At 40.3% G+C, this 11,472-nt stretch overlaps 1 protein-coding gene across 1 annotated transcript in view; it reads right to left on the bottom strand.

Annotated features, from left to right (window-relative positions):
• RAPGEF6 (Rap guanine nucleotide exchange factor (GEF) 6) overlaps window positions 1-11,472 on the bottom strand; it is a 213,525-nt gene that overhangs the window by 8,313 nt on the left and 193,740 nt on the right. The window contains exons 23-25 of the mRNA XM_012657631.1: window positions 9,504-9,692; window positions 6,933-7,067; window positions 979-1,207 (exon numbers count right to left, since the gene is read on the bottom strand). Coding sequence (XP_012513085.1) covers window positions 979-1,207; window positions 6,933-7,067; window positions 9,504-9,692 — 553 coding nt within the window. The remainder of the gene's footprint in view (window positions 1-978; window positions 1,208-6,932; window positions 7,068-9,503; window positions 9,693-11,472) is intronic.

Raw genomic sequence — 11,472 nt, 5'->3', positions numbered from 1 at the left:
AAAAAAAAAAAAAAAAACCCAAAGTATTTGTGACAGAGACCATATGCAGCCTGCAAACACTAAAATATCTGGCCTTTGGCAAACAAACTTTGTAAATCCTTGAATTCACAGTACAGAGCAGAGGTTAGCAAAGTGTAGCCCACAGCCAAGTCTGGTCAGTCCTCTGCCCGTTTTCATCAACAAAGCTTTGCCTGGGACACAGCCAGGCCTCCGTGTTCATGTGTTGTCTACGGCTGTTCTGGCGTGACAATGCTGAGTAGTTGCGACAGAGACCTCACGGCCTATGAAGTCTGAAGCATTTACTATGTAACTTTCACAGAAAAAGTTTACTGACCTTTGGTCTAGAGAATCGTAGTTTAGAAACCTTTACAAATATAATACTTCACTAATATATCTTAAACTTTTCATATTAAAGTAGACTAGGTGGAATAATATATAGCAGTATAGAATCAACTTTCTCAATGATTTCTATTTTGCTTGATTTAAAATAGAAACTTGAAAATTGTTAAAGAATTAATCTTTGTTAGCTGATGACTCTTACTCCCCAGGTGACACTTTCAGAGAACAAGGACCCAGGGCTGGCCCTGCTCTCCCAGCCTGTCTACAACGTGGACGGCACTGGCAGGACTTCCCCTCACGTAACCTCTTCGCGCAGCCTCTAACCTGACTGCCAAATTTCAAGAACCACCTCCCTATATTGACAGCAGGTGCCCTATGAATTACTGATTGGAAAGATACATAATGATAGAAAGTTACTTGAATAACACTTTAAAAATGAGTCCCCATATACAGTAGGGACTCCCCCCATAATAGTACTTATTTAAATATTCGGCATAGAGTATACAAGCACACCCCTCATATTCTTTTATGGACCCCCTTCCAACTCCCCCACGGGGTTCCAAGGCCCAGCTGGGGAGCACTGTTTTCAGCAGCCCCTTGGCTTGGGTTTGTGGTATGAGCACAGATAAGGATCTTTACCCAGGGCCAAGCTGGCCGTGGTCTCCCATCCCTGGGGAGAGCTCTGTCTTTTCCAACGCCCCGCTGGACTCCGGTGCTGCCAGGGCCTGGGAGGAGCACCGCTCGTCCTGCAGAGCCGCAGACATGGAGTCCACAGAACAGTTGCTCACGATGCTGGACCGGGAGGAAATCTCGCTGTGGCTGGAGTCAGACAGGTTGTCAGATTTAGCTGATGGTGTAAGTGTATAACCTGAACGGGAAAAGAACACTGATCAAACTACAAAACGAGGGAACAGGTGGTAGGACAGTCAGGGAAATGATTTTTAAAAACCCCATAAAAATAACACGGGACAAAAGTTATTAGCAATCTCAGTTCCCCTTTATGTAGATATAATGGTGCCAATTTTCTCCACATATTCTTCTACATATCCGTTCACCTATCGACCCACACCATGCCAATCCAACTCCAAATTAAAAAAAAAAAAAAGATAGTCAAAATCCAGTATTACTGAGAAAACTAGTCTAGAGGTACATTTGTCCCCAGGCTCTTGCACAGCTAACATTTAATAAAACAAGAAAGCTCTAAATATAGACATTAAAAAGTAGATGTCTAAGAGTTTCTCAACTTCTTTTTAACTCTACGCCCCCTCCTTTAACATAAATATTTCATGACGTGACCCAAATCTAAAATACCACCTTGAGGTAGAGGTGGGGATGGGATTCAGGACTCAAGGGAAAGAACTGTGTGTTTGCTTTTTCAAACTAATATACTTACCCCAGATATTCTGCTTATGGCACCTAAGAAGTCTTGCCCTGAGTTGAGAATGATTGTTTTGCGGTTTTTTTTGTTTTTTTTTTCCAGACAGGGTCTCAGCTCTGTTGCCCAGGCTGGGGTGCAGTGGCACGATCATAGCTCACTGCAGCCTTGATCTCCTGGCCTCAAGCGATCCTCCTGACTCAGCCTCCCAAAATGCCAGGATTACAGGCATGAGTCATTGTGCCTCTGTTTTAGTATTTTAAAATAAAGTATTTTAGATTTGGACTTAATCTTATACCCACTTTTTATTCACCAACTTCAAAGAATATTAAATAGCTGAACTGACAGATCTATAAGAATGTGTTATGAAAACAACATCTAAATGTTTTAAATTGTTCTATGACTTACTGCACAGCAGATAGCTAGAGAGATTTTCTTCTGTATTCTTTGGCACAAAGGGGCAGGGATGGAGTGAGGTGAAGGATCCAAAAATAAATCTGCGGCATGATGGTTAATGTACATAATAGTCAATTTTGATAATTGGAAGAAACAAAACTTTTGTTTAGAAAGAAAATGCCCCAGTAATCCAAACAAAGGGTAGGTCTCAAAGAAGAAAACAGCATCCTCTTGTTCACAGCAGAGTAAGTTTCAACAGGTACATGACCTTTGGACGAATCCCTCAAAATCTAATTAAGAAGAACTAGAGGCTTTGTGTGTGTTACTGGAATTCTCGCGGCCTCAGCCTCCTCATGCACGAAGAGGAAGACAACACTGTAAGCTTCTCTGCTTTAAGGATCTTGGGAGTTTAATCACATATAACTCAAGTCATTAAAGAAAACATTTATTGTACAATAGCCTTATTGCTTTTACCAACTATTTCAAAGAGAAAAAGTAAGACCCAGAAAATGTGTGATTTATACTTGGCTTAAGGGGCCAGGAGCAGGGTAAGCCAACCAAGCCACTCTCCTGACCCCTACCACACATCTCTGCACTTGAAATTGCTGCTACTCATGAGTGCCCGCGAGCTGATCAGTCAACACTCAACAGGGACCAGGAAAAGGGAAACGGTAAATATGTTAAAAATAAATAAATAAAAAACCTTTCTTCCTCAAAAGAAAAAAAAATCATTGTTCTTTTATTTTATGGAATAGACTTGCTTCTGTTTTAAAAATAATTTAATCCTTACGTCTCTCAGATCAGCATTTCTCAAATATAACCTAAGAATCACCTGGCAAATTAAAATGTACATTCCTGGTCCCACTTCTGGCAATTCAAATTTATAAGGTCTGGGGTGGGACCCAGTAAACTGCACTTTTTAACCAGTTTCCCACATAATATTTAACCTGCTATGTTAGACTGGCTCCTCCTCAATCAAAGGGATGTGAAAAGTGAACGATATAAAAAGCGTAGGTGGACAAGGTTCAGTTTCTTGTCTCCCAAACACTTCTCTTTCCTTTAGCTTATAGAACAGCTGAAGTACTAAGACAGCAACAGAATTCTCTGAAGGGAAGGTTCTGATCAGATCATCACTGGGGCTTTTATGGTGAACGTGAAGGCTGGTTTCCTAAACAACCTCCTCTACTTACTTCACTCACAGACCCAACTGCTATGAGTAGGAAATAAAGCAAACTACAGAGAATAAGAGTATAAAGTTTACTAACTCAATACATTAGTAAAATAACGTATGTACAAAATAGGCACTTTAAATCAATATGACTTTGTTGCTAGAGGATCTGTAATATTAAACATAAAATGCTTATAAATAGTATTTTACTAAGTTGTCTGCCTTAGCTTTGACAAATGGCTTAATTTAAGCTACATTTACATCAATAACTAAAAACAAACTTAACACTAAAATTAAATAAGGAACTTCATCAGAGTGTCTTCCTCCTTTTAGACTTCAATCGCGTACAGAAGCAGTTTAGAGCGTTACTGCTGCCTTGGCTATTTGAATTGAAGATGGCGTTCCCTTTCTCATCTCTGATGTTGCTTCCAACATCCTTCACTTTCTCACAGCTTTCTGCAGCTTGATTGTGATCTGTGTCCTCTTTTTTGCTGTTGACTAGTCTCTCCCTTGAAAGAGTTCTTTCCCTAAATCTTCTAAACGGGGATGGCATTCTTTTTCTGGTTGTGTTCTCACAACTTGGCCTGTCTCTATTCTCCTCAGTGGCCTTCTCGGTCCTGTCTGTTCTTTTGGCTGTGCTCCTGGTAATCTGAAGGATTTTCTTTTGCAAGTAAACCCCACCTATTCCGGGGCAGCTCTGGCCACTGATCTTGGTGCTGGACTCACGGGGAGGGGATGAGGAAGACCCTGAGAGGCGCAGCAGGATGCTGTGATCAGATATGATACTGCCAACTGGAGGGAGAAATGCAAAAACCCTGACATGGTCAATTAATTCTTTCCAATTAATCACAATTAGCTTGGTTTATATAACATTTCACTATTAAAAAATTCTAACATCTTGATAAAATCTGAAAAATTAAATCTAGCAACACATTTTTTTAATGCATGGAAAATCTATTATATAGTATAAACACATCAAGTCATTGCAAGACAGAAGGCAGGAGAAAGATTACCTTGATAAAAGAAGTTGGTGATAAAAAATTATTGAAAGTAAGCCAAGCTGGTAAAGTCACAAGGAAAAATATGACAAAAATATCAGGTAACCAGAATTATTTCTCAAAAGTAACTCTGTATGTTAAGAATTTTAAAGCAGATTTTTATTAAAAAAAAATCAAATAGGACATACAAATAATATATATAATAGGTGTAATTATAAACTATAATTTCTGATCCTGTTGTACTTCCAGGGTGGAGGAGGCTGCTTTTCTTAAACATTGGGAAAGACAATGCTTAAGGTGTCTTGACTTCTCGCTTTTTCAAAGTTCTTATTTATTTAAATTCTCCTTGTGAAAAATATGAAGATAGGCTTATTTTCTTAATCATTAGAAAACAAAGAACTAACCCCAAAGTTAAACGAGAACTAGGAACAGATCTTAATAACAAACTCTTAAGTGTAATGATAAAATTTTTGTTTAGTCACAGACTACTGGCAAAAACCTGTCTATGGGAATACAAATATCATATTTGGTTGAGGATTTGATAGAACATCTGCAAGAACAATTTGAAACAGTTTTGAAGAGAAGAATTTCTTTAGGCTTCTAAGGATTCTAAACATTACTACGAAAAGCTCACAAATCTATAAACATGATGGTCAATTGTTGGCTACACAATGAAAGACACAATGGAGAAAAGACTTCTCTGTTCCAGTGACGAGTGTGGATTTTCTGTTGGGAATAAGAGCAATGGAGGAAGTCCTGTCCCTTAATAGCTCTTCCCACAAGGCACATTCAGGTATAAAACACCAAATCAGATCCAACTAGTTGCCTGGTTAGAGAATTGTCTAGAATGCGATGAACCTCCGAACAGCCTCCCAAAGGGGTGAGGAGTGTAAGGCTTTTCCTGGAAGAGAGTTAAGAGCACGTGGACACTGATCACTGGGCCCGTCTGTCAGGCTGGAGGCACTGCTGCCTGTCCCTGATCTGACGGAGGGCACTTTGGATAGGACGACACAGACAAGAAGAGGAAACAAGTCTGTGTGCCTCACAAAATTATATATGAGCTACAAAATGATCAGAAACCTGTGCTTTTTAAATACTCCTACAATATATACTATTTATATGCCCTATTTGATTTTTATTAAGCTTTTCTTAGTAAAATCTGAATGAAAATTTTACCCAGTCTCAGCTATGTAAGGATGAAAAGGGCAGGTGAGTAATGGAGCTCTGGCGCCCTGGGTGGCAGCAGGGAAACAGAGGAGACACTTCAATTTACTAAACGTTTACCATGTAGCAGGTTTTATAAATATTATTTCATTTAAACCTTATATGAGGCTCCTAAAATAGATGGTCCTTTAAAAAAATTATTAACTTATTTCTTTCTTTTAGAGACTGGGTCTTGTCTATTGCCCAGGCCGGACTGCAGTGGTGTGACCATAGCTCACTGCAGCCTTGAATTCCTCTGCTCAAGCAATCCTCTCGCCTCAGTCTCCTGAGTAGCTAGGATTATAGGCACACGCCACCATGGCCAGCTAATTTTAAAAGATTTTTTTGTAGAAGATAGGGTTTCACACTATGTTGCCAAGGCTGGCCTTGAACTCCTCACCTTAAGGGACCCTGCTGCCTCAGCCTCCCAAAGTGCTGGGATTATAGGCATGAGCCACCATGCCTGGCCCTGGATGGTCTTTCGCCCTCTTACAGACAGGAAACCTGACCTTGTAAATAAGTTACTTGTAGTCATTCAGCTACAGCCGGGTATAGAATCGGAATTCAAACTCAGGTCTACCACCACTGTATGTCACTGCCACATAGGTGGCAAAAACAAAAAAGAGCTCTGCACAGTGGGATTAAAGTGAGAACGTGGGAGTTGAAGCAAACTATGGAAGCTTCTTTCCGCTCTTAGAATTCACAAGCTTGTCTCCCCTCTGACCATGTACCATCCAGTGCTGTGATTATCTGAAGATGTAATTCTTTTACACCTGGGGACATGCTCCCAAGACAAAGTAGCCTTTTCCCCCAGGGTACACACGGAGCGTGGAGGGGCCAACGTGAAAAACACGCACCCTATTTAGAATGCTGCTTGTGCAGCTGACATTAAATGGCATCTACACAGACACTTCCCAGGCCAGCCAGGAAAAGAAAAGCTTCAGTCTGAATTATGAAAACATAAATCCTTAAGGGTACAGGTTATTTTAAATCCTGATTAATAAAAAGGTAATACTCTATTACTAAAAAAAGGGAAGCATCAACCTATCAACCTACATATGTTTCTTTTCCTAAATCTTGTAGCTGGTTAAAAAGAATTTCTTACAGAAATTTCTATTTGCACACACTCCACAGAAATGTACAAATATAGGAAGTAGGAGCAACGACATCAAGAGTGTGCACCGCAACAACTGTGACTTCTGCCTTCGTCCTTATCCACGTTTGCCCTCTGTCGAAGACAGGCAGGGCTGCCCAGGGAACACTGGAGTCCCAGCGACATGACGCACAATCTCTGAAAACCACTGAACAGTACAGAACACGAAATTCAAAAAGTAAGCACTAGGAGTTACACTCTTCTTCATGCTTTCCATTATTGCTACAGACCGAAGGGTAAATATGTGCTAAAAAGTGTTGTTTAGCCCAACAAGAACTATCTTGAAATTCTCTGTCTTACCTTTCCGAGGGGAACCTTGAGGAGATGCAGGAGGACTAGAGTGTAAGGACGATGCCACAGAAATAGTGTCTTCTGTGTGTTTCTTACCACTTATTTCTTCAGTTGTTCCTAAAACTTTCTGAGGTAAACTTGTACCTAAGAATAAAACCACAGACGCGAATAAACATCACTGCACAGTCAGACTGTCTAGTTGCCTAACTCGCTGCGCGGCTGAGGCTGTGACGCACAGTGGTGAGCGCAGTCAGTGGGATGTGTGAGTGACAACAGGGACCAAGTGACTGGGTGACGGCACAGAGACTCTCACCTCTAGGCTGCTCGTTCAGATTCAGTCGGTCAGCACGGACCAGACTGTAAACAGTTTGTTTTGCGGTAAAAGGGAAATCAATTTAACAGTCTGAGTGCAGTGCCCCACCCCTACGATTGACGCGCTTGTTTCAAATCTCAAAAGAGAAGACGTGGATGCGAACTCTTCCCTCCCCTCTAGAGGTGGCCTCCGTGTCAGGGTGGGGCGTGTGGCACGTTGGCACTGTCACTGCCCGTGCTGCATCTGTGCTGTGGGCACACAGAAGAGGCTGCAGGGCTGCCAGTCCAGCCCTTCTCAAGAGCACTAAATTCACACTATAGGAGAGAAGTAAACAACAGCAAGAATCATGAATTTATAGGAAAATAGTACGGAGCCCACTGGAAACATTCCAGCAAAGTTCTATCATTACCCTTGTCCAACAGCTGGTTTTGTGTAGTGTAGGTCTAACTTCGTGATGTTTTCTACATACGAATGTTTTTACAGCTTCTCTAAGAAATGTCAAGGAGCTACTGACACTGTTCTTAACAATTAAAGCACGACCCTGTGAGGATTTGGCATAATAACAAGTAACCTTTTGACAATGCAAAAATTTAAATCACAGTAGACTCACACTACCCTTCATTAAATGCCATTTATATGTAAATATAGTTACTATATAAATAATAGTCATATTACAACGGGAGGGAGGAAAGCTACCTGGTACAATATTGCCTCTTAAGTGTTAACACCCAAGAAAGAAATCAGAGCTAAACTTGTTTCTCACACCTATCAACAAATTTACCAACTTCGCCAATTTTGCATCCAGTTCTCTCTTCATTTTCATAGCCACTGAACTAGTCCAGGTCTGGAGCACTTCCACCTGGCTCTCTGCCTCCAGTCTTGCTGTGCTCCCCACTATAGTCCTTATTCTCAAACACAATTTGAATCAGAAGCTTCCCTAGTTCAAATCTACTCCATGGCCCCCCACTGATGACTGTCCTTTGGCACACACATCGTAGTTTTGGCACACTTAGGACTTCACTTGTCTTCCTGGAAGGCTGTTTAGTACAGTGGTTAGTACAGGCCTTTAGAGCCAGTCTGGGCTCAACTCCCGGCTCCACTACTCACTGGTAGTGTGTGTTACTGAGACTCTCTTGTTTCCTTTGCAGAATGAGGGCAAAATACTACCTATCTTATACGGTCATTATGAAGACTAAATTAATATATAAAGTAGTAAAAGCACTTTGAACTGGGTCTAGCACTCGGTACATACTCTCTAAGCATTAGCTTTAATTATTATTGTCTGTCAACACTCTGCATACATTTGCACTCAGAGTCAGTAAAATGCTTTTAGTTCTTTGCTGTTTCTTCTGCCTGAAGCAACTTCTCTGTAGCCTTTGCCTAATTATCTCCGTCTTCATCTACCTAAGATTTGCTTAGGTGTTATTTCCAAAAAGCTTTCTTCCAAAGGCCCACCTTACCTCTGCCTAGCTAAAAGCTTCTCTTGTGTTGTTCTTTCATATGTTCTGTACAGACTCCTGGCATAACAATAAACACATTATACTGAAGTTATCTGTTTGTGTAAGTGTATTACCAGAATGAAAATGTGGCAAAGTAGGGGGCATTTCTTATTCAGCTTTGTATCTCAAATGAAATCAAATTAAATTCACAAAGTTCTACTGCATATGTACTATGTATAATGAATGCATGGCCTAAGAAATAATGTTAAGAATCAAATCTAATATAGCTTCCCATCTAAAAGCTAAAATAGTGATACCGTCAAAACAAAAAATAAAAGTAATATAGATAACGTCTACATGGCTTAACAGGGGAAAAAAAAAAGACTGGTCTATACTTTATATACTTCACACTCTATTCTTGTTTCCTAATTAGGTTTTCAGAAGGGGTCATTAATTAAAAAAAATAATGTATAGTCATTTTTTAGAATAATCAACTTCATTTGCATAGTTTTTGTAGGTTGCATCTGCATTAGATATTTGATTAAACACACCTTTGAATACAGTAAGCCCTTGGGACCCAAGATGTATTGCTCTAAATTTTTTGTTTATCAACAGATTTCAGCATTACGGGAATGCCAATGTCAGCATTTAAAACATGCATGCTGTCATCAAATACCTACAGGCAAAATGAAACATGTTTTGATGCATGAAGTGATTACATTACACAACCTATAACAGCTGATCTCCTGAGCATCTATAATTATTTTTCATTCTAACTCCCCTGGACATTTCAATTAAATGAATGTAATATTAATTGTGAATACTCACTCAGTGCAGGGTCTTTTGCTTGTCCCTTCTTCCTGACGGGGTGCAAGTTAACCGCTGGCACTTGAAGCACCTGGCTTACTCTGTGGGGCTGATGCAAGTGGGCCTTCGCTGTCTGGCCAGTGGACCTCACAGGCACTGGAGACATTTCCGATGCTTTGGCTGACCTCTTCTCACTTAAATTCTTGGTCACTAATAGGAGAGAGTAAGAAATAGGCAGCTACTTTTTAAGGCAAGGTTATTACTACTGACAATAATTAATGGTCGCTTTAAAACCACCTATTTTTAGCACAAAAAATACAACAGATTTTTTTAACAGAAATTTCATTTAAGTATGATAAAATGTTATCTCCAAAATTGTCATTCAATTGTTACTTTCCTTTCCTAAATACTCAGTTAGCTCCATCTCCATCGTCACTGCTTAAAGTCAGTATCGTCTCATCAAGTTAACATCCTCTCACCTACACCAACTGAAATACTCCTCTCCATGTAACAGCAGAGTGACTCTTCCAAAACGACAATCTGATCACATCACTTCCCTTCTCCACATGCCCTGCACAAACCTTTAGATGACTTGCCCCTGCTCTCAGGAAAAAGATCCAAATCCCTAAAACAAGGCCTTTAAGGCCCGGCATGATTTAGCATCAGCCTGCCCCCTCGAACCATGCACCTGTTCTCTCACCGATCCCACACTCTCTAGGTTTCTATTAAACCAGCCTTTGTTCAATTCCCGGGACAGAAAGCTCCCTTTCGTTTTCTACATTTTCAGATGAACTTCCTCACAAACTTCAGGGAACCCTTCCCTGATACCCCACATACTGCCGTGACTAGACTGGATTCTGTTTTATGTTCTCATGGCATCCTGCACCTGTCCTTCACAGCCCTGATAAGTTTTAACAACACAATTACCTGTGTGATTCATCAATTATGTCTGTTTCTCTCATTAGGCCGTAACTAACTTGAGGGTAAGGCCTACGTATTTTGTTCACCACTACAACCCTGTATGCCAGTGACCGACTGAAATCACATGCTTACCGGGTATTTGCTAAATAAGTGAAATTATTAATACTTTAGTAGCTATACACAGGAATACCAGAGACAGTGTTTTATAAGTCCATGGTTAGAATATTTGAAAATGAATTTCAGAATTAAGAACTGAGAATCCTGGCCGGGCGTGGTGGCTCACGCCTGTAATCTTAGCACTCTGGGAGGCCGAGGCGGGAGGATCGCTCGAGCCCAGGAGTTTAAGGTTGCTGTGAGCTAGGCTGACGCCACGGCACTCTAGCTTGGGCAAAAAGAGTGAGACTCTGTCTCAAAAAATAAAAAAAAAACTGAGAATCCTGACTTAAGAAATAAAAAGCTGCTCCCTTGGTATAAAATGAACACTGTAGCCCAAAGGAAAGAAATTCTTCCTGCAGGCAGTACTTTCAATCCCTTGGGTTATTGAGGGTAGTTTCAACGCAGGTGCAGCCTCGGTACCTCATGATGTATTTGTTTTAAACACCAAGATAAAAGCAAAAATAGATATTTAACCTGTCTCAGCACAGTTGTAACAGCTAGCTATTATGCTTTTACTATGAGAGCCTAGAGAATATTTTGGGTGATAAGAATCAGGGAACATCTCAGAAAGTCAAAACATAGGAACCCTGGGATAATATGCAGTGGCTCATCAACTAACTGAATCCAAGACGTCATCACCTTTGGTTAGAGCCATCAAACACTTTCCCCCTTCTCTCAATACTAACCAATTCTCGACTTCACTGACATCTTATTGTAACAATTGCTACAGTACAAAGGAAAAATAACCAAGAGACTACTTTAAATACAAATAAAAAGTTCACAGATGAATGCTGAAAACCACATATATACTGATTAATTAGGAAGAACCCAATTCTATAATGCTCAGAAATCAACTATTGTTTAGGCTTGGGATAATGACTATTTAACATTTAAAAAACAATTATGCAGGCCA

Source organism: Propithecus coquereli, unplaced genomic scaffold, assembly GCF_000956105.1.
Source record: "Propithecus coquereli isolate 6110/MARCELLA unplaced genomic scaffold, Pcoq_1.0 Scaffold553, whole genome shotgun sequence".
Lineage (NCBI taxonomy): Eukaryota > Metazoa > Chordata > Mammalia > Primates > Indriidae > Propithecus > Propithecus coquereli.
The sequence above is the reverse complement of the archived record's forward strand: the minus strand, read 5'-3'. Positions and strand labels throughout refer to the sequence as shown.